Raw genomic sequence first — 24,221 nt, 5'->3', positions numbered from 1 at the left:
AAGGACAAATCTGATCAGAGGTTCGAACAGATTGATAAATGACATCACGGAAAACAGATAGCACGCAGATCATCCAAGTGATTTGCTTCAATAAATTAAACAAGTTTATTACATTGATTAAATTTTGCATCGATCTTTTATTTTAAAACTATCTCTTATTTCTTAAATAAGTTTTTTATCATATTATTAAAAATATAGTCAATTTTTAACTTATAGAAGTTCACAAATCAATAATTTAATAAAATTTACGTCTATATAAATATATGTTATCTAAGAATTAATTTTGGCATCTTAGACGATTATCTTATTCATTGTCTAATTTATTATTAAGACATATTTTTAACTTGTTTTAAAAAAGACATATTTTTAACAACTCGTATAATAACAAAATTTTGATTATGAGTTAAGTACATTTTCTCGACAGAAACTTGCCCACATATCAATCCTTCATATATTATAACTAAATTATTTTTTCGAATCTTACTATCCTTCTCAAAAATTTATATACTTTAATTTCACCGACTTTCTAATATATCCCATTAATTATTATTTTCCAACCCTAAAATCCAATTTCTTTAATTATTGTATTAGAAAAATAAATACATACATACATACAATAATACAACAAAATAAAATAAGTTGCACGGTGAAGGATCGATACATTGATTGTGTACAATATATAATCCAAACGCTGCCCTCCAGTCCCCTGAAAAGCCCCAAACCCTAACTCACCTCCCTGCCCTTTCACCCAAACAGACCCATCTCTCATCTCCTCATTTCTAGGTTCATTTCTTGCCCTCGATTTTACCCTTTTCACTTTTTAATCTGCCATTACAATCTGGGTTTTTTTTGTTCTAATTGTTTTGTTGTTCTCTTTGCAGGTTGATTAGATTGATTGAACAGAATCAGAAGCAGCCATGTCTGATGATGAGAAGGAGCTTGATCTCACCTCACCTGAAGTTGTGACCAAATACAAACTTGCCGCTGAGACTGTTAACAGTATTTTCTCATCTTTCTCGTCTACATACACTTATCTATGTGTTTGTATGTGTGTGTTGTTGTATAGTACTATAGCTGAAATGGGATTTCTGAGGATGTTAATTAATTAATTTCGTTTGATGTATGTGGATAGATGGATATGATCATGTGATGAAGCTGAATTTGGGTAGTTTTGGGCTTTGTTGTTTTTGGGTTTTTATGGGTTGATTGATGTTTATGAATGTGTAGATGTTGTGATTTATTGAATGTAGAAGTTTAGTGATGGTGGTGGAAATGGATAGTTTAGGGCTTTTTTTGTGTATTTTTTTTTTTTTAAATTTATGTTGGGTTTGTTTTGAGGTATTTTTATGAATGTGCAGAGGCTATGCAATTAGTATTGGCAGCATGTAAGCCGAAAGCAAAAATTGTTGATATTTGTGAGAAAGGGGATGCTTTTATTAAAGAGTAAGTGTTCACTGTTACATGTGTGTTTTTTCTGTTCTTGGTAATGAGCTTTTCATGTATGAAATATGTTGGTTTATAGGCATACCGGAAACATGTATAAGAATGTGAAGAAGAAGATTGAGAAGGGTATTGCGTTTCCGACTTGTCTGTCTGTGAATAATACTGTCTGTCATTTCTCACCGCTGGCTAGTGATGAAGCTGTTTTGGAAGAGGGTGATGTTTTGAAAATGTGAGTTTTCTTGAATCGTTTGTTTTGTCCCGACTGTTTACCTACACCTTCTATGTTATGTTTGGTGTTTTTTTATCTCCAATTAAGTCATTAAATTTAATTTATAATGTTTGTAGTGATATGGGATGCCATGTTGATGGATTCATTGCTGTAGTTGCACACACTCATGTTCTTCAGGACGGAAAAGTGACAGGTAAAGCAGCTAATGTTATCGCTGCCGCAAACACTGCTGCTGAAGTTGCTCTAAGGCTTGTCAGGCCTGGGAAAAAGGTAATAATTATTTATTATTTATTTTTATAAACTGTTATCTGAACATTTTTGCTTTCTTATCAGTTTAATAGTCTCTTGAGAATGTGCATGACTCTACATGAAGAAGATACTAACAGGCAATGGAAATTTTATTTCCCGTGAAGCCAAATACGTCATAGTTACACTGATAGATGTCATGCTTTATGGATCGGGAAAATGTGTTATTCTTTATGTGCATCTTTCCTATTAACTCTTATAATTATCATCCTACCGGAATCATATGTGATATTTAGAAGCTTCAGTGGCTGTTGTCAAAAATTAGGTAGTGCTTAATATTCCTGGTTCGGTTATATTAAATATTGGTGCAGGCACTTATTTCATTTTTTGCCGACGGTTATATGAAAATTGAGTAGAAGGTTTCCTTATATTACTATTTTCCAATTATTTACGCTAATACTTTCCTGTGTGGCAGAACAAAGACGTTTCTGAAGCCGTTCAGAAGGTTGCTGCTGCCTATGACTGTAAAATTGTTGAAGGAGTTCTCAGTCATCAGCTTAAACAATTTGTGATTGATGGAAACAAAGTTGTTCTGAGTGTCTCAAACCCTGATACAAGAGTTGATGATGCAGAGTTTGAGGAAAATGAAGTTTATGCAATTGATATAGTTACCAGCACAGGAGAAGGGAAGGTAAGATTTAATCTCAGTACTCTATGAAATTGGTATGCTGTGTACAACTTCTTAGTACTTCTCAGATAGTAGAAAACAGATATATGTGTTTTCTATAAAGGTAAAAGCATGAAATTCGTAAATAGGTGCCCTAATTGTAGATAGGTTCCTTTCTCATTTGCTGACATAGAGAACTTAACTGGTGAATATTTTTTCCTAAAAAGGTGTATCTGATAGTAGTTATTTGCGCTGAAAGTTTGTATCTTCTTTCACTTGGAGTAGAAAGTAGTAAATCTTATATGCTAACTGCCGTTTAATATTTTATTGCTTCTGTAAATGCCACAACTTCAGATAGGGCCCTCTCTTGTCATTCCCTGATATAGTTTAAGTGTACTGGTTGGATATTTTAGCTTAAAGCAATATTATCCTGAAGTAGTTATTTGCTCTGGAAATGGAACCCCAACTATCTAATTGAGTAGGAAGTAGTTGTTCTTCCATACTGATAACCGTTTGATGTTTCAAACTTGTATTTGTTCTTTGCTTACACATTGCAGCCCAAGTTGGTGGATGAAAAGCAGACAACTGTCTATAAAAGAGCTGTGGACAAGAATTATCACTTAAAAATGAAAGCATCAAGGTTCATATTTAGTGAAATAAGTCAGAATTTTCCGATTATGCCGTTCACGGCAAGGTTGGTCTCTTTTTCACACCTTCCCTTGCTATAGTTTTCATGTGTTTTATTGACATCATGAGTATCACATAGTAGACCACTAAAATGATATTTGACAGAGCTTTGGAAGAAAAACGAGCTCGCCTTGGATTAGTCGAATGTGTGAATCATGATCTTTTGCAGCCATATCCTGTTCTACATGAGAAACCAGGTAACATTTTATAAGACTGATGTTGCAGAATCTTACCCTTGTAAGCCAGCTCAAATTGGCTTGTTCTTTTCCATGATGATAAAATTTCTCGCTTTTTCTGGTGTGCAGGCGACTATGTTGCTCATATCAAGTTCACTGTTTTGCTGATGCCAAATGGATCAGACCGGATCACTTCTCACCCTTTACAGGAGTTGGAACCTACGAAAGCCATAGAAGATCCTGAAATTAAAGCTTGGTTAGCTTTGGGGATCAAGACAAAGAAGAAAGGCGGTGGGAAGAAAAAGAAAGGTACCAAAGAGGAGTCACAACTTACAAATGTGTGTGTGTGTGTGTGTGTGTGTGTGTAATTTCTCTTTCACGTCTACTTATTATTTCGTTGCCTCCTAAGTTACCCTGCTAATATTAGGATTAAAAAATGGATATTTATTATTGCTCCCCATACAGGGAAGAAGAGTGAAAAATGTGATGATTCGGCCGAGCCAGGGCCAGTTGATGCTCCTCCAACAAATGGCAGTGCACCTCAAGAATGAAGACATAGGTTTTGTTAACCTTCTGTAATTTCAGTTTTTCCTTTTTTCTTTTGTGCCCTTTTAAGGCCACATCAATGTACCTGGTACTGTTGCCTATGGGTTATTCTAGCTGGTACTGGAACGCCAAGTCCCAACTGTACCTGGATTGCCTAGTTCTTAGACACAAATGAATTATTAAGCCTTTTGGTCTTGAAAGACATGCTTTTTGACCAATAAGTAGAAAGTGAGAAATATGAATTTGACAGAAGATGGAAGTCATCTCACTGGTATTAGGCCTTGCTCCCGAGTTTTTTTAGGAGAGAAAGCAAGTGAAAGCAAATGTGTTGTCACTTTCATCCCACTTTTGGAGTGAAAGTATGCTATATTTGCATTCACTTTCACTTGCTTTCCTCTTTTTAAAAAACTCGGGAGTACAAACAGGAGTGAAAGTTACCTAACTTTACTTCCTTTTTACTTGCTTTCCTCCCTAATTATAACTTGGGAGCAGGTCGTTAGAGTAAGATATTAATCAACATAGGCCTTTAAGTGATGAAATTTCCTTGAGAGCATATGGGGTTGTTTGGTTCATGGCTAATGAGTCCGGTTAATAGGAATCGGAATCTAAAACTCATGTGTTGGTGTTTGGATTAGTCATTTTGTGGTATGAAACGAGAATCTCATGCCCACTTTGTGGACAAATTATTCCTTCTATACACACCTTGGTTGTCCATTCTCATATCACTTATTTCTATTTTTAAATTCCCATTCTCATCTACCATCCAATTACCTCCTATATCTTTAGGGAAAGATAATGTTGCTTCAAGTTTTCTAGCATGAACTCTTTAGTTTACGAAATCACACCTCTTGTATCTTGCCTGACTTTAAGTTCTCTCTTAAATTAGAGGCATTTTTGTCGGGCAAACTATTGTTTGCTCTCATGAATTTTGAGTAATATTAATAATAAAATTAAACAAGGAGTGCATACAAAATCGTATTTTTGAACTCGAATACTCAATGGTCGTTTGGGAACCTAGATATAATTTGAAATTCTAAATTTGAATAAATAACATATTGGGAATATGAACGTGGATTTCATTTGGAATGCAAGACATTCAAATATTAGTATGAACATGAGAATTTGAAATGACAAGTAAAGTCTTTTTTCAAATTCAATTATTTGAAATTGAAATGAAATACACATTTTCCTCGTAATTAAATGGTGTTTAAAATTACTTATCTGTTCCTGTTTGCAATGCACGGAGATGCTATAAAATGAAACCTGGCTGATGTCATCTAAATCTTTTCATAGTATAGAAGTGATTTAAATCAATAGACATGTATCAGTACTGTTAAGTTATTTGCTAGGAAACATATAACAATTAAACTTGTCACTGGAAAAACGAAAACAGCAAACGTAAATGACACTAAGTTTAGTGTTTATATTTGTATTTTAAGAACACAACATGAAAGATATACAAATACGAAACACACAATCGAGATGCAGTATTAATTTTGAGTTTATATTTCAGATAGACGACACGAGTTACATAAAATAAATAAATAAATAAAAATCAAAATTTAATATTCAATTTTTATATAGGGAATATAATTTATTGTTTTCAAAATATAATTTTATAAATTGTGAGGTGTGTAAATATGAGTTGTGACAATCAAACAAGTCAATATTTTTAACAATGTAGACCCATCAATTTTGACTGAACACAAATATACAATATATAAATATATATATAATATAAATACACAAATTTGTACACAATTATACGCATATATAAACATTTAATATATATATATATATATATATATATATATATATTATAATATAATACATAAAAAATTATTTTTTCAACATATTTTAGTTAAAATTTTATTATTATATTTATATTAAATGTACACGAAAAACATATGACACGTTTCAAATGAATATAGATTTGCGAATAAATACACAATTTCTAAGAGAAAAGGCCCCAAAATTCACAACTACCACCCAAAATAACATAGTTTAAAAAGATGACCACAAATAACATTTATTAATACTGGATAGCAATTTTAAATTTTTTGAAAGAAGACGCTAGATCATGTGGCGTTTTAATCTGAAAAGCAATACAAAACGTAAGACAATTTTATGTTTTGGGAGTAAAACACTACATTAACTAGCGTTCAAGATTTTAAACACTAGATCACGTAACGTTAAAAAATAACCGTTATACAATCCATTGTTTTGAATTGCAAAATAATAACTGACAGTCATCTTCTCCGACATTGATATTTTAAGTCATTTTCTTCCAATACATGTCCATCAAGACCAACACCCAAATTCTAAACTGAAATGATTTGTCAGGTTCAACTGATTTTATATCCATTTTTCCCAAGCTAAATGTCGGTGTCATATCTCCTGTATAGCTCTCTGTCCATCGTGTTGCAGTCGGTCTTTCTTTTTTTCTGTTTTAACAATTTCAGATTGTAAAAGTCTCTTGCTATAGAATATGTGTAGTGCGTTAATGATAATAACAAAACTGAAACAACAGAACATACAACAAAAAACTGTGAACACTTGATCATTTCACTGCCTCAACTTCCAAAATTTTGTTTAAAGTACATAAATTGCACAACAAAAATCATGGAACTGATCATTGCCAATGTATACACTCGACAGCCCTACCCTCCAACACATGTATAAAACTTGAGAAACTCAGATGTGCAAATCCCCGTATGCCTTAAAAAATAATGCCAAGAGGACCGCACTATTTACAATATATTGATTTTTTTCAAAGACCTGTACAGAAAGCAACTTTGGTCGATGAAAAAAAGAAAGAACAAATCTCAGACCAACCAATTAACGGATATCCAAAACTGTGGCAAACCCATGCCCAAGCCAAAAAAAAACTAGTTGCCACCTGGCAAAATTGTAAAATAAATTTTTCATCAGATAGATTACTATTCTTACCCGTATATGGACTCAGAAAGTGAAAATGTAATAAACCTTAAATCAATAAAATGCATAAGTCATACTCAATACGATTTCCAGAAAATTAAAATTCTAAAGCTACTCCCTCTGTCCCAACCAATTCTTTACCGTTTCTTTTTTGAAATGTCCAATCCAATTCTTTACGGTTTCCTTTTTGGAATGTCCCATCCAATTCTTTACATTTCAAAACTTACCAAAACTAGTCAATGGGTCCCACCACTTTTCCTCCTTTTTCACACTACTTTTACTCCACTATCTCCCTTTTATACATTAAAAATCAATGGTACCTACCACTTCACCCACTTTTCTTTCTCTTTTCCACTACTATATACATATTTCATAACCTTCGGCCCAAACTAAACGTAAAGAATTGGCCGGGACGGAGGGAGTATTTTGCAAGTTGCAACAACAAAAAACCTGACATATCAATGTCGGACAAGAGCCCCATTATTTTAAAGAAAAGCTTGGCAGGAAAAGGTTTGCACAAAAATCGTATCAAGGCAGCAACAGATAGCTAGAATGCATTTACAAGACAGACATGATTATGCCAAGGACTACCGCATGATCATGTCAAAAACAGAATTTCAAGACAGACATAATTATGCCGAGACTACTGCATGATCAAATGCCAAAATAAGATTTTCTCAATGTGCATCCGTTGGGTTTTGATTTGTGGTGCATGATCATGCTCAAAGCTGCATGGTCACACTGTTTTTATTGTTTATTGATTTTAATTAGGATTTGTTATAAATTCGTTTTAGGATTTTCTGTCCCTATATAAACAATATAGGATGTATTGTTCTATAATCTTTGATAAATAAATTTAAAAAAGAACAAGAGAGATTTCTTATCTTTTTTGGTGGATTCCAAATTTATCTTATTCGAATTCGTGTTTACGGATTCATGTGTTCTACTAAGGATTTGAGTTTGTCAATCCTAACTTCCTTTCTGTGTCATATATACACGAGAATATTAAGAGGAAAGAAAGTTTACCCCCATATGAAGTCCTTTATACGATGACAGAAACACTGGAGATTGAAGACAACAAAAACACAATACCACCAATTGTCTGGTATATCAGCCAGCTTTGGCTCATGTCATATTTAAAGCCTGCTTCAATTGAGAAAAAGCTGCAGGATGCATCCTACCAATTGCGGTATTGAAGGACTCCCCATGAATGGCAGCACATGTTTGAAGGTTTTCTCGCACAGAGTTCTCCAGTGACGAATGGTGTACAGGGTCAGATAGTTTGATCTACAAAAAAGAAACCCAAAAAGTCCATAGATTACACAAGATATATTATTTCCGATGTGTTAAATTTTGAATATCTACCTGTCTCTTTCTGTACTCTTTGCTGGGGAACTGAGGTCTGGTAGGGCTCATATTGTCGCTACTGTTAATTGATTTCATATAATTTGAGATATAAAAACAGGGAAGATTTTAGTTATCATTCTAAAAAGAACTAACCCGAACATTCATGGAATAGTTAAATACTTTAAAATCTATCCAACCTGGACTCTTCTTCACTTATGTCTTCGCTTCCACCCAGTATAACACTTGTACAAGCACTATTAAATTCAAGATGCAACGAGGTTTTTAAAAAGAAGATATGTCTAAAACTTGAATGCAAATGCACACGAGTAAGAAGCAAAAAACATATACTTTTACAATTTAACATGCAACAAATTTATAACATCTTAACAAGTAGATTATTGTTATTTTTCTTTGCTTAGATGAAAATGCCTACAGAATAACAAGATTAACAAATACCTCAAGATCTGATCAAGCTTGTCAAGTACTTGAGGCGATCTTACAGTCAATATAATGGAAAGTGCCAAACCCAATGTCTTTCTCTGAATCAATGTTGCATTGTCAATCTGCAGTCGAGCAAAATGTATAATAAGACCATAGTAATATATAACTAAGTGCAGTATCATGATGACAATAGAGCTTGGAATAACTCCAAATACAAGCAGTCAATGTTACAGAGATGAAGAAAAATGATTGTAGCGTATCCTTTAAGAGGTATTGCAGCAAAGCATACAGGTAAAACATATATCTCTTGCATCAACTGACCTTGTCAAGCCATACGTCAACCAGACAAAGAAGTATGTTTTCTTCAATTGGGAAGCCTGCTTGCTGAAGAAGTGCCAACAATACTGGCTGTGATGTTAACTGTGCGAGGTAGTTGGTGTTCATTACCAAAATCCTTGCCAGAATGGCTGCTGAAGATGCTTTCACGGCTGTCTTGGAAGGATCATGATCATCTCCACCAATTAAGCATATAACAATCAATTTCTACCAATATTTAGCGAAAACACAAGTCAGTGAAAGTGCATATGTATGCAGAATATGTGAATGGTACAAAATAATTAAGTCTGTACAGATGGGAGTACAGCAACTACCTGAAGAGTGCTGCTAATTAACTGGGGTACCTCCAAAGGGAAACACTGCAAGAAAACATATGCAAATAAACAATGTGGTCATTTAGTGTAAAGAAGCCGAATATTCTGCCAGGATCACTTATTGCTCTTTAATATGTCCTAATTTGAATGAGTTGGTTCTAAACTTATTATTCCTCTCACATGTCTTTGTTTAAAATATTACTTTTATAATGCTGGAGATATGCATTTTAATATCACTTTCCAATACAAAGATGTTATGAAGATTTCAACTTTCAACCAACTCAATGGTAGTAGTGGAATTGTATTACAATTCTATAATTCCCATACTTGTTAAAACTGGCACCAGCCCAGAGAAGCATCTGGTATCCGCTTCATCATTAAAAAAACACATTCACACACTATTCGTCTTAGAAAATGGTTTGAATGTGTTAAATAAATTTCTGTACAGAATTCACTTTGCTTTGCACTTAAGCTATCCAAGTCCTATTCTTCACAGTTATTCCTCAAATTCGATTTGGGAAATCTACAAAAAGGAAAAGGAGATGCTAAAATTCGGGACTTACGGCATCTCTGTCCTTTGACTGGGTAAAATGTTGCAACCAAACTAACAAACTGTTATGCCCAAAAAGAGAGGTTATCATCTTGTAAAACGTACCTGAATTAAAAGGTCGACAGTTGGAAGAAGAGATAGCAACCCTTTATCATTGCTATTTTCTATAACAAAATCCAGAAGTTTGGCAACACTAGATGCATGAAGATTCAAAAACTCAGTACCACCCAGTATTATGTATCCCTCAGTTATATTGGCAGCAACCTACACTTGACATAATTACCTTCATCATTAAACATAATTTAATTATTAATAAAAAAATAGACTTAACAAAATTCCTGTTTGAACCTTTAAGTGATCAAAACTTCTATTCAATATTTCCACAAGACGTGGGAAGAGACCTAGCAACTGAGGTACCATTGAAGGAGAGTGAGAAATTGTGGCTTCCCAAACCTAAATATCAACACATTACTGTTAGTAACATATTAAAGACGTAATACAATGGATCTCTAACTTACTATTACTATTATTCTATGATACACAGAAACGACTAACCAGCATGCTGTCTTCCAGAAGTTCATCTGGGCTATTTTCGCTGAGTCCACTTTGTAAAATGGGCAGTAGCATGTTGTAACACAAAGGTGACTGATAGCCCAGTGCAATAACAAAGTTCTTTAGAGCAGTAAGAAGTTGAATCTGCAGAAGGTTTTCACCAGAAGATTCCTCCCATGCCTTGGAATGGAGTGTAAGATTCGATCAGCACAATGTAAAATTTGATCTCATGTATATATTATGGACTAAAAGTTATACTTGCTAGAATTCAAAAATAAGAAAGTAAAAATTTAAATGAGACCAGAGAAGTATATACAATGCATCATCCAGCAGAAACTACAAGCAGAATGTGGCAACTTATTTTCACCTAATATGCTAACAAATAGTGTTTATCATTTACAGCTTGGACATTTTTATATGGATCAGCTTTGCAGCTCATTAAAGATCAGAACTTTTACTTGCATCATTTTTTTGTATCACAAAAAAATACCAATATAAGATTATGATCAATAATACATTCTGTACAAATCCTTAAAACTTGTCGAAGTGCCACAAAAAGCATCTTCATGAAATAGACATTCCAGGTACAATCTCAAGATATTTAACATAAATCTTGCATAATAATTTAGATACTCAGCCAACACTGTATTTAGGACATGTCTTGCACAAAAAAATTAACTACTAGGTGAACGCTCCAACATACACTCTAGATAAGTTTGCTAAATCTGTGAGGAATCAGAAATGTCCGTTTAAAAAAATAATCATCCTTTGAGTGCATTGGAGGAAAGAATTGGCAATTTGGCATCAACTAATTTGAATACTTAACTTTAATTTCCTCAGTAGGCACTTCTTTTCATGATAACTCCAATAAAATGGATGACACGGTAGTTAAGCATAAAAAAAAAGTAAATTAAAATTCATCAGAGTTACCAACTCCCTTTAGGCTCCTAAAGTATCTTGGCCATATACAGCAAGAATTTTCATATCCAGATAAGGTAACTGATCTTTAAAAATTACAGTTGTACCTTCTGAAAGAATTCCACAAGCTTCTTGGCATATGGAGCAACTCCATTGCCATGTGCAATTAAAGCCGATATTGTATTAAGAACTTGAACCTGAAACATAATTGCAGAATAAGTTTCTTACATATATAACAGGTGATAAATTTGAAACAGTTTAAAAATTCAAAGCCATGATAAAATGCAGCCACCATGCAAATACGAAATTGTATCCACTTCCATTTAAGGGTCGCGCTCAAGAGAGAACCAATGCTTAAAATAGAACCATACAACCACTAAGGTTCTGCTGCAGAACCCTATATTTTTCATAGATTTTCAGGATCTAAATCTAAATACATGGTTTTTTGCATCGTTGTGTGTGTTCAAAAGTAATTTTAAAATATACTCCCTCCTTCCCATTTTAATTGTCCACTTTGCTCAAATCACACATATTAAGAAAAATTAAATATGATATGTTGTTATCATTGTTATGCATTAATTATACAAAAACACTACTAAATTTTCATTCATTTTGTTAAAAGTCAACATAGTTTGCATTGTAAATCATGAAAATTGTACATGCTAATAAATGTTAACATTGAAACTTGTATAAAATTGTATTGGACAAAGAAGTAGGACAAATAATATGGGAAATTTTTTCTTTGCAAAGTGGACTATTAAAATGGGAAGGAGGGAGTAATACATAAATAAGACATTTTTTTCATGTGCAGTTCTGCTGCAGAACCCTAACTAATACTAAAAATAAGGTAGTGGTTCTAAGGGTTCTCTCTCCCTAATGGTTCTCTCTGGAACATGACCCTCTATTTAATCAATATAATATTATTAAAAATGTAACCAACAAAAAAGGAGAGAAATATATCATGTCATTATTACAATTAGCAACCATATTTTCTACAAGAATCTCCACACAGTAACCGACAGACTGCTTCTGCCTTCCCGTAAAATTGACATTAAAACTTCCAAACTCCGCACAATGATCACTATTGTAGGTTGATGCAAGATAAATACATATGTTCTTATTGGTTCAACCAGGAAAAAATTTGAACTCAATAGCATATTTGTCATATTATTTAGAGTTAATTGCAAAACACATCCCTTTAGTTCGGCAAATTGCAATTATTACCTAAACTTTAGATAATTGCACAATGCAACCCTTAGACATATTTTAGCACCACATGTTGAAACCTTTTGGCCCAATTTCGTCTGTTTTGACCTATCACTATAATAAATTAAACAGGTAAAATAGACTTAAGAGCCTATAACGTTACAATTTAGTTAATTTTTAAGTCTATTTTACCCTTTTAATTTCCACTCTGATAGGTCAAAACAGCCAAAAATGGGCCAAAAGGGTTCAAGGCGAGGCGCCAAAATATGTTACAGGATGCATTCTGCAATTATCTAAAGTTTACGTAATAAAGTGCAGTTGACCCGACCTAAAGGGATGCGTTTTGCAATTAACTCTATTATTTACTAGGAAAATAAGAGCTGCTCCCAGACATGGAAAAAAATGTAAGAAACAAGTTGATTGACTTCAGCCACGAACCTGTGTGAAGAATTAGTGAGATTTTCAATTGATCCAGCCACATATCAGCCTATGTCTCGTAAAAAGGATGTATGAACGGTTGGGTAAATAAATTAACCAAGTCAATGGAAATGAAGGGATGCACCCCCATACTAAATACACAATATTATATCTCCGCCACATAAAATACAGAACAGAATTTTCTATTATGAATTAATATTAGACATACAAGGTACTTTTGTAGGGAAAAGATGAAAACTGACAAAATTGATGATCAAACAGTAAAATTACACCTCAACATCGTCCAGATTGTAATTAGAGGTAGAGAGTCTAATATTAAACCCCATTGGTGGCATGTGTTAGGATTTAATTTTCTGTAATTGACCCTAACTAAGAGAAAAAATTATTACCTTGGAGTCAAACTCCTGAACTTCCTCTACTAACTTAAAGCAGGAGTCCCAACATACTGGAAGAAGATCAGAAAACTCCTGCTCTGAGAAAGTTGCATCTTCAATATGAAAGTACAATGACCGAGCTGCTGATAGCTGAAAGGTTGAAGAATGTGATAATAAAAAAAAGACAGCTTTAGAGGGATTTTGTGGTGGGGGGGAGGGAACTGGGATGTGCTTTGATTAATACATACCCTGACACATAAATCACTGTCCTGAAGCAATCTAATTAACGCACAGTACACCGCTCTTCTGGTATCATCTTTAATCTGTAAAGAAGCTAGCCTCAGTTAGAGATTTCTTATGCTAGCTATAAAGCACAATAATGTTATCCAAATGTTGTAACCTCCAAACAACTTTTATTTTGAACAATATTAATGCAACCTTGGGATGTTACCAGTAAATTACTTACAACTGTCTTTTCGATGCTCTCTTTTTTCAACTTTACATAACTAATAACTGATGCACAGAACCTAAACACTTTTTGAGCCAAGAAACTAGCACAAATCATACAACACAAACATTATGGGGGGAGACCAAGAAAGCGGTCTCAACACTCAGGATGTAGAAAGAAATATTAATATCTTGGGACATCTAATGTAATGTTCATGTTTAATCACATATCATGTGTAATGCTTAATATCTATCTATCTATCTATATCTATATATATATATATATATATATATATATATATATATATATATATATGTGTGTGTGTGTGTGTGTGTGTGTGTGTGCAGTTGCTAATTCTTCCCTTCACAGAAAATATATAATATTATCTACACAACAACTAGCGAATGTTTTTCAACAAGTAATTATTATTATAATCTATGTTTATTGTAAGATGTCTATGTTCTATTGAATCACTTTTATTTTCATTAAAAGCTTATGTGCTTTTCGTGTCTGTTCACGCTTATTATTCCCCTCCCAGTTCTTGTTTGTTTGTTTTATATCTGAATACATATGATACAAAGTACTTGCAAGTTAATTATACTATATCACAGACATGGTAATAGTTGAAGTTCATTATTATTATTTAAATTTTAACCAGAGTGCGATATATCACAAGCTTAAACTACAAGCGTATAAATTTTTCTATAACAGACATGGTAATACTTCTTTTTAATCACATGTGTGGTATAGCTCATATGGCAACTCAACTTATGTAAACTCATAGCAGCTGATGATCAGAAATATGTATAAAAGAATGACTGTAAGAGATAATAACAAAATATATCTATATATGTACAAAAATTTATCTATTAATTTTATTTTTAAAGCATCATTAGATTATAAGTGAATAAAAGTAATACTCATATAGAACTTACATGCATAGAATACCGAGGGAGTTAAAGAGGGTACATAATAGACATTGCAATACTGCATACACGATAATATGGGGAATAACACAATAGAACATTCCTCATGAAGACATGAACCAGCTCAAAGAGAAGTTATACCTCAGATACCCACTGCCCTAAAATAAGTGCAACTTTTCTATGGATGATCCGCATATTAGGATGATCATTTGACAACTCTAGTGATAATGCACCATTAAACCTGCATGAGTATCAGAAGTGAGACGGTGCTGGGCATCCACTTGACAGTAAAACATATCGCCTCATAAATCAATGAAAAGTTCAAAATGTTGCAACAGCAAGTCAAAGATGAAAGGATTTTAAAAACAATTAACAAATAAAAGTAAGTCCTCATCAAAGCTTTGAGACATTAAACATGTATGCTTGAGGCTCTCTTTGTTTGGTACGGTAAACTATTTCCCTAGTTTTCATATGTTTCTTTGCTTGGGAAATAAGTCAATGGAAAATTTCGTCCAAGCAAAGGCCTAAATCAATAAATCATCTTCTTCTGGGCAATCACTCATTTTCTTTTGATCAATGACAGATGATCTATGTGGAGGTGTCTATCTACCACAGAAGAGGACTCGATACCACATACCAGCCTACTCTATTTGGTGATACAGCATATATACATCTATACTCGATTTAGGATGCTTTTGTAAAGTTAACTTGAACTTTGAGTTCTCGACAAACTTAATTGTACCTTTTCTAAGATATAAGCAACAGAATCAGGACTGCACACGTGCGGGACCCTATGATTTTGATGTCCCTTAACAAGTTACAAAAAGAAAAGAGCAAAACATAAAACAAATATCCATCAGTTGAAACCTCTAAACATTAAATTGGCTCAAACTAAAGAAACCCCAAAGGCCCAAGCTAATAGCTTCCACTCTCTTTCCTCTCATGTCTACTGTGGGTGCAAATTTTCTTTTTGTATAACCAGAGGACAAAAGCGACGAGCTAGGCAAGGACAAAAGCGATGAGCTAGGCAAGGACAAAAGCGACGAGCTAGGACAACATGTGCAAATTTAGAGGTTGACAAACAATTATTTAGGACCTTAAGTACACTCAATGTTATCTAGAGACTAGATCATGCCTAGCTTGAAAAACACCACCATTTGTTTTTTAAGCTATATGTTTATCAACTGGCCAGCAGATAAATACGAGTAAGATAATGCAAACAGAGATTACGAACTCTATCCATTTCAAAACAAGAGTCTACCTTGAGTTGAAATATTGGAACAACGCACTAAAATTCAACAACTAAGTCATCATCTTCGTTCTGGCCAAATATAAGTTGAAATCTAACTTAAAGTGAGTTGGAATCAAATTTAAAGTGATGGAGGCTCAATGTTCCAGCTGGATGATGCAAGGTTTCGGTATCTACTATACAGTTCACATAGAAGTTTATACCCTCATTTGTAGCAATAGTGGTGCTAGTGCTAGAAGATTTTGAGTTCGAACCTCGCCTTCCCCACCCTTATACTTCAGAATTACTACTACCATGATATTTGAACATCACTTGGACGCATATGTTTAACTGCAATTCAGGTATGGTTGAAACATAATTGCAGTAACATGACACCTTATACATAAGTTTCCACACAATTTGTCATTGCTGGGTGTCAACATTTAAGCTAAAAACTTGTCCAAACATAACATTCAAGCAAAGAACATTAGTCAAATGCAAAACTGAATAATGCAAGGAAAGAAAACTAATATATAAGCAGGTAAAAGAGGAAAAACACACCAGTCCTTGAAGCTCAAGTAATTTGATAGTTCATAATACACATATGCAGCAGCACCATAAGCAGCATCTTTGAGTAGTAAACCTTGGGTGATTTCAGATACTGGAGAGGGACACCCATTCATTGCCTCTTGAAGAATAGAGACCACAACAGGACCTAAGAGCTGAATAGAAAGATTCTTAATGTGCTTATTGGGGGAGAAACTTGTCATAATAATGGTAAAATGTCTAGGGACGTAAAGATAATATGACAAATAATTATTCCCACGTACTTGACTATAATTTTCAAACAAAACAATGTATAGTGCTTCAGCACATGGCCTCAGTTTTTCGGACCACAGAACAGAATCCTGTTCGTGATAAAAGCACTCTGGATTCTGATACCATTCCTCCACATCACTTGCTGAAAGTACAAAATACCTGTCACAGGTGGCAGACGTAGCTAAGAAACAACATAATTAAAATGGAGGCACTGCAATAAGAGACGTTTTACAAGGAGAGTTTCGAAAAGCATTCTGAAACAAGTTAGATTAGGGATTACATGCACACACAGATGCCGTAGAATATTGATATACCAAATTTTATCCTTGGTTCTTAAGAAAAAATATATATAATGTCGATATTGAGGTGAAATGATCAATAATTTCCCATCAATTATGTTAAACACTGCGGAAAATTGAACAAAGTGAAAATGACATGTACCTCCTTATCAACACATTACACAAGATCACCACTCGGTCACTTGGCAGAAGGGAAGAAACCACACCAGCAACGAGACTAGACATGTTCTCTTTCATCTTCTCAAATGTAACTCCATTTTCACCCATAACACGGCCAGTCAAGTTTGGCTTGTATTCTTTACATTCAAGAATGGTTTTTACCATTGACATACACTGAATAAGGAATTGCTCGAATGATATTAGCTCTGGTCTAGGATCTACGATCATATTCAAGCAGAAGTCTGTCACAGGTGGGAGTACGCTTTTATCACCGAAGGAATAAGGATGGCACTTTTGAATTGTAATTAAAATCTTTATCAACTTGACACATGATTTTTTAAAGAAGTCCCAAAACTTAGGATGCTTGTCCTGGAAAGACGAATCTGCAGCAGGGACAACAGCTGATCAGCACACTACTATAATAATGAAGGGTATGTGATATTTAAATTTCCATGCAAAGACACAATACAATCACTATACGACTTAAATTATCCATTTCTTCTAAAAATCCATAATATGTACGATCAGTTGGCTTTAGCAATAAAAGGCCATCCTTGAAACCATCAATACTTTCAAGTGTCATCAGGACGTCCAAAAAAGTGTTCTCCTTTCAAAGGAAATACTATATAGAAAGTGTGAATTAAGAACCTATTTAGTATCTTAATGTTAATGGCCATCGTTCAGAAGATGGTGATTGGCGATGTACATCCAGTCAAGCTGATGAGAAGTAAGATTTACTACTTATATCAGGAAATTCGTATGTTTTGCCACATGCAAAATAATTTCAGGACATCGCACATTTGCACACAAGTTTATTACCATAAAAGATGTGCCTTCCTAGTGTTTGGATTTTTTTTAAAAAAAATAATGGCAAAACATTAGAAGAATGATCACGTGTGAGCATAGACATGTTAAATGAACAATTATAAATACTACAGAGCTACAAAAAAATGTGCAATGGTGATATCTCACAGTATGGAAGAAATGATTCAATGGCCTTCAAAAACAAAGGACAGACATCTTTGACAGGTCGAACCTCCTGAAAGAACAAAGGAACTTGTTTAGATAGATAAGATAGCAAGGGAAATTCCTAGCTGAAAACATTATATGATGCTCAAGAGAAGCAAGTTTGACGGCATGGGTACCTGCATAGATTTTGCGTCACCTGGGAACCCAGCGATAATCAATTGGCGTATTATCTTTGAGCATAGAAACCATCTTTGACATGTTAGATAAAGATCATTATGCATCTCTGAATCATCTGCACCTAAACTTTGAGCAACTGCAGAGAAACCATGCAGTATTGACTGGGCATCCCTCTGCCATAGCTGCCAGCTATAATCAAAGAATTGGGACGATATCTGTAAAAGAGAGAATTCGGGAAACCGTGATTTAGGTACATGGTAACAGTAGTTGAATCACATATATTATCTAAAGAACTAGACCAGGGAACAGTACAACAGAAAATAAATGGAAGCGGAATACTGAAGAGTGGAAATAAACATCATTAGCATCAATAGCATTAAGGTCCAGTAGCTATCATTCTTCTCTGTCTACTACTATACCACCATAAGCAATTGAAAGCATTATGACTTCCGACCTTAAGTCTCAAATCAAAAGCCTCGTTTTATATTTATAATGAGACCGATATCAATCCCACGACAATATTATATAACTTCTGTTTAGTTTATATACACAGGACACATCTTCCGCATCCATAATTGCATCACATGGCACATAAGAAAACAGTATATACACATCACCACCAAGTACATATACAACAGATAATCAAAATTTTAATTCTTAAAAAAAAATAAGGCATCAAAAAATATTAACATTTTCAAAAATATCAGTGAATGAGTAATAGTAACTAAATATTAACACTGCATTAAATTTGGGGGGAGAAGTGAGATTGCCACAAGCATATATTATGGTGAGTGCATAATAGTGATAACTGTCAAGTATGCAGTCACAAACAGTGAAACACCTGCTCACAAACAAGGAAATCTGCTACCTTGACAATCAAAGGTATTGCAATGATGCCAATAATATAAATTATAATTTTATAATTATATTGAATTTTGAACAGCAATTTAAATAATTAAAAAGAAGTGGCATAACACAAGATGCTAAAAAGGAAACAATTCAATTTCCAAATATATCAAAAAGAGTTGTAGACTTTCATCAATACATAAGAGGGACATTAGTACGTTTTGTTTTTTTTAATCTATAGTCTGGGTCCAACATGATGTAGATGAGATTAAAATTCTAGTTACATGGGAGGATTGTTGCAGAACAATGCCAAATCGAGTCTTGACACCCAAGTATCTTCGAGAGAAGTCTGTCTGAAAAGTCGCCCGACTAGTTTTCAGAGGTGAAAAATTGCTCATATACATATTATACATATAATTATCACTAGACATCAATTTCATGATTTAAATCAAATGTAATAAAATAATAGTTTCATATTAAGCATTGCTACTACATAATAACATCCAATACCTATATATTAAACATGTCTAAGCAAATAAAAATTCAGGTGACAAAAATCAAGCAAAGTCCATCTCAATAACAAAGCTCATTTCCATCTCCTTGTGTGTCATCTTTAGGTAGATTGGGCCATTACATATGGCATACCAAAATCATGGATATCAACCGAGTACCTTCGAGAAGATACTAGTCGACTACTACTCATTATCATCAAAAGCATGTTACAAGGAAAAATAGATTCTTTTGTCACTGAACTATCACCTCTTTTAAATATTTACCTCCAAACAATTATTTTATTTATAAATTATCACTAACATAAAACACACCATTGGAGAATCAAAATTATCTCCAGTCTAAGATATCTTGCTCGAAAAAACATACATAAACTTTTGTGTGTGTGTGTGTGTGTGTGTGTGTGTGTGAGAGAGAGAGAGAGCGCTTTTAGTATAAAGTGTATACCTTAGCAAAATTCCTCTGGTCTGCAGCAAGACGTTTCGTAGACAACTCCTTTAAAGTTCTGAAGAGAATCATAAAGATCCTATGTGAAGTAAGGACGTCTGCAGACTGAATTTGGTGGGACAAAGTCGAAAATAACTCTGGCCTGTAAATTATCCAAACAAGTGATAGATAACTAGATCCAGACCAATAAAAACATATACTTGATAGAATCATCACAACTCATAACCACAAAATAACAAAAGATAATATGCCATAGCCTCAAGGTATCAAAAGTTCAGGTTAACATCAAAAGGTGACTGAATTGGAATGTATAATCTTAAGGTTGCTCCATCAATGACAAAGGATATTTAGAGAACTCTTTATGAATAGACGCACATAAACGTATAATTTTCTAATAAGATTTTACTAGAATTGGACAATATTCTAGTATGGGTACCCTCATTTGTCTTGTGGTCTTGCCAAGTTGACTTGCTAAGCATAATCAATCAGTCATCCAATTTGGGAATACAGTAAAATGTTTCACTACATGCTAGTTGATTGCCCAAAGACAAAGTTTGCATTCGTAATTCATATTAAAGATTCCATTATGTGGGTGGGTTTGCATATGGAGCTTCTATATATTTCTTTCACATTCTTCATCTTTTGCAATTAATTCCTAAACTCATTTCATCCACATTACTCGGTATATAATTATAACATTGTTGGCTCTAATAAGTAATTACAATATTAAGGGGGACTATCTAATTGAAAAATTAAATAAGATATAACAGCTATGCACATGTTTAAATAGATGATAAAATAACTACTAGCAAGATATGTCTATCATCAACTTCAAGATCTCACGAAATGTTTCTCCTAACACATAATTAATATCATTTCATGCACGTGATTGAGGATTGTTACATTTTAAAAGGAATCAAGACTCCATATTCAAGTGCAACATGTACAGTAGTACAAGTTGTCCAGAATTGACTTCATATTTTTTTATTGTTGCTCTTGCACATAATTAGGATCAAAAGTACACATAATAGGATATGCCACGTACCATTCTTTAGGATAGTCAATCCGAGCAATCTTTGAGATGAGCACAGCTAATGTAACAGCAATCTGCATAGAGCAAAAAATCAAGCAAAAAAAAACAATCAAAACTGAACACCAGTGAAACTAAGTTTGATAGTCTGACTGCCCAACAAAAAATGGAATACTGTGATCTTTCTTCCAGGTCAATAATACATGATTCTTAATAGCCAAAGAAGAAACGGGAAGTGACAATTACAAGCAACCAAATTTAGACACAGCAGAAGGATCTGAGATTTTGCTCAAGAAATAGATGTTAAATGACAGAAGGAAATGAATTTGATAGAAACATTTTAGACAATGATACTAGCACATAACAGGGACATGTAGATATTTGTAAGATATGAAAGTTTACCTGGTAATTTTCTTCTCTCAAGTGAGACAGCAGTTTTTGTCTTAAATGTAGTTTCTCCTCAGTGCTAATTCCACTGCAGGCAATAATAAGGAGAAGGCATCAATCAATGCATTGAACCCCCAAGCAGTAACTATTGCTAATAGGACATATTAGTTGAGTACCATCATATTCATACGCAAACATAAGATGCACACTGCTGCAGCAATGCAAGATTACTGCATTTTCTTTTCTTTGTTGAGGCTTGATTTTTCAATAACAGCTTCTCTCCAAGTAGGTATTACATATCACAGTATACTACTTTTTTAGCTAATAACTTGCCGGTTCTGTGTATAACCTTTTTCATTTCTTTCAGCTCCCGAGATGGGAGTTTATTGTTGCCATTATATTCACATAAGCAGTCAAACACGATACTGATTGTGACAAGTCATAATATAAAATGATATGCTTAAACTCAATTAACCTATTAGAGAATCCTCAAACCCATTATTGTCAAGTTAAACAGCATGGATAAATATCTAATACAGACAAGTGGAAATCAACTTACGAGGAATCACGCCTAGTCCTCCAGTATCTGCTAACACTATTCTTAAAATACACTGATGCAAGCAAACGAACATCTGCCTGAGCCGCCAGATCACTGGCCGTAATCACTTCCTGCATCAGTTCAAGCCAAAATTATATATCACATATATTAACCTTAACAGCCTAAACCCTAAAAAGTGGTGTTAGGTCCTTGAAAACAGTGAAAACACATTATGAAAGCATCATCCCGCACCAAAATTTTATAAATAGCACCCTTAGGTCCTAAAACAATTTTGACAAGTCTACAAAACAGTAGAAACACACAACTAAAGCATCATTGCACACCAGAATTCGTGATCGCAATTCACACACACACACACATATATATATATACATGCACAACATCAACAAACTAAATCCTATAAACCACTGCCAGGTCAATAAAAACAGTAGAAACACATGGCAGAAGCATCACTGCACACAAAAATCAGATAATCATATGTAAATTCACCACATTAGCCCCTACAATAGTGTCCATTCCTCAAAAAGCCGAAATGCACAATTAAAGCATCATTTCCACCCCAAAATTACATCATCAATATATATTCATAACATTAGCACCCTGAAAACCTAGAAAATTCCATTCCTCAAAAGCAGTAGAAATGCACAGCGAAAGCATCACTCCACACCAAAAATACATCATCAATATATATTCATCACATGAGCACCCTAAAATGCTAGATGATAATGTTCATTCCTCAAAAACAGTAAGGTTGTGTTCACTTGGAGTGAATGGGATGGAGGGAGAACGGAATGAATTTTGTACTAAAACATGGTGTTGATCAAAGAAAATGTATACAATTTTCATTCCTTCGATCATTCCATTCTTACTATTTTTACTATAATTCTAACCCGCATGTTTTGAAAGAAACCCTCATTCCATTTCTACATCATGTTTTCTTATAATCTTTCTCACAAGGATTTTGAGTACATTCATATTTTGTCACTATTATCTCATACTTTCTTCCTTCTCCTTAAAACTTCTAAATAATTTATCATTCCATTCTCCCCTCATTCCATTCCATCCAAGTGAACACAGCCTAAAAATGCACAACTAAGGCATCATTCCCCGCCAAAAATACATAATCAACATATGTTCATCACATTATCACCCTAAAACCCTATAAAACAGTGATCATTCCTTGAAAACAGTAGAAATGCACAACGAAAGCATCATCCCACAGCAAAATTACATAATCATGGACTAATTCGATTCGATACATAAGAGGCACATTAGCACCCTCGAGCCCTGGAAATAGTAATCATTACTCAAAAAAATATATAAGCACAGACTTAAATTGAAAAAGAGTATGGAAGAGGCCATACGAGTAGACAAAAGCAGAAACCAGGCCGATTCTCGGACTGCGAAAGAGCGGCTTCAGCAGGCTTGCGCAGGCTATCATCGCCGCTGAGTGAATTGGAGAGGAGCGTATACATAGTAGGTAGGTCAGCTTGTGTGAGCGCCATCGTAGTCGCTTCAATTTGAAGCAATGAGATGGTTGATTTGTGAGAAATTACAGATCGGTGGAGTGTGAGAGTGAGGAGAAGTGTGTGATTGTCTGGTGCGATAGAAGAACAGAATCGAAACGATTTATGATAAGAGAATACTGTATTATGTGTGCGCGTGCGTATTGAATTGAGTATTTGTGAAGGTTTTGAGGAGTTTTAGCAGAGGGACAGGTGAAGGAGGAAGAGGTGAAAAGCTTTGGGGTTTGATGGGTTGTTTATACGCTTCTCCTTCCTACTTTTAACTTTTTTATCCCCATTTCCGTCTTAAATTTGGCGAAAGGAATGTTTAAAAAGAATATATTGGTGAAGGGAATGTAGTTTATAATTTACAGTAGAAACTCTTTAAATTAATACTCGGTAAATTAATAAACTCTCTAAAATAATAAATTTGTCCGGTCCCGACTTGGGCCAATGTAAAAAATTGGAAAACTCGATAAAATAATAAGATAATAATTTTTCGGGA

General features: G+C 34.0%; 2 protein-coding genes across 4 annotated transcripts; one reads left to right on the top strand and one right to left on the bottom strand.

Annotated features, from left to right (window-relative positions):
• Positions 1-644: 644 nt before the first annotated feature.
• Positions 645-4,198, top strand: LOC108224052 (ERBB-3 BINDING PROTEIN 1). The gene is made up of 10 exons (XM_017398598.2): positions 645-783; positions 882-999; positions 1,359-1,443; positions 1,523-1,672; positions 1,789-1,942; positions 2,394-2,609; positions 3,143-3,279; positions 3,378-3,469; positions 3,578-3,757; positions 3,914-4,198. The coding sequence occupies exons 2-10, from the start codon at positions 918-920 to the stop codon at positions 3,997-3,999; spliced, it is 1,182 nt and encodes a 393-aa protein (XP_017254087.1). The 5' UTR covers positions 645-783; positions 882-917; the 3' UTR covers positions 4,000-4,198.
• A 1,964-nt stretch (positions 4,199-6,162) lies between these two features.
• LOC108223298 (uncharacterized) lies at positions 6,163-23,990 on the bottom strand. Of its 3 annotated transcripts, XR_010292051.1 has the most exons (24): positions 23,576-23,990; positions 22,212-22,321; positions 21,668-21,740; positions 21,281-21,342; positions 20,236-20,377; positions 18,432-18,647; positions 18,259-18,325; positions 17,270-17,669; positions 16,840-16,987; positions 16,571-16,731; positions 14,923-15,022; positions 13,656-13,730; positions 13,423-13,557; positions 11,497-11,586; positions 10,475-10,651; positions 10,268-10,372; positions 10,025-10,183; positions 9,370-9,414; positions 9,041-9,262; positions 8,735-8,841; positions 8,476-8,532; positions 8,297-8,357; positions 7,958-8,218; positions 6,163-6,438 (listed from the first exon to the last, which is right to left on the bottom strand). XR_010292051.1 is itself a non-coding variant. In XM_017397472.2 (23 exons), the coding sequence occupies exons 1-23, from the start codon at positions 23,714-23,716 to the stop codon at positions 8,057-8,059; spliced, it is 3,015 nt and encodes a 1,004-aa protein (XP_017252961.1). In that variant the 5' UTR covers positions 23,717-23,862; the 3' UTR covers positions 7,953-8,056. The 3 variants fall into 3 exon arrangements, 2 of the variants coding, with proteins under 2 accessions (XP_017252961.1, XP_017252963.1); XM_017397472.2 differs by lacking the exon at positions 6,163-6,438 and having other exon boundaries at positions 7,953-8,218; positions 23,576-23,862; XM_017397474.2 differs by lacking the exons at positions 6,163-6,438; positions 8,297-8,357; positions 8,476-8,532 and having other exon boundaries at positions 7,953-8,218; positions 23,576-23,862.
• Between the last annotated feature and the right edge of the window lie 231 nt (positions 23,991-24,221).

The sequence above is a fragment of the Daucus carota genome, chromosome 5, assembly GCF_001625215.2.
Source record: "Daucus carota subsp. sativus chromosome 5, DH1 v3.0, whole genome shotgun sequence".
NCBI classification, from domain to species: domain Eukaryota; kingdom Viridiplantae; phylum Streptophyta; class Magnoliopsida; order Apiales; family Apiaceae; genus Daucus; species Daucus carota.
Note: the sequence above shows the minus strand (reverse complement) of the source record. Positions and strands in the feature narration are given on the sequence as shown.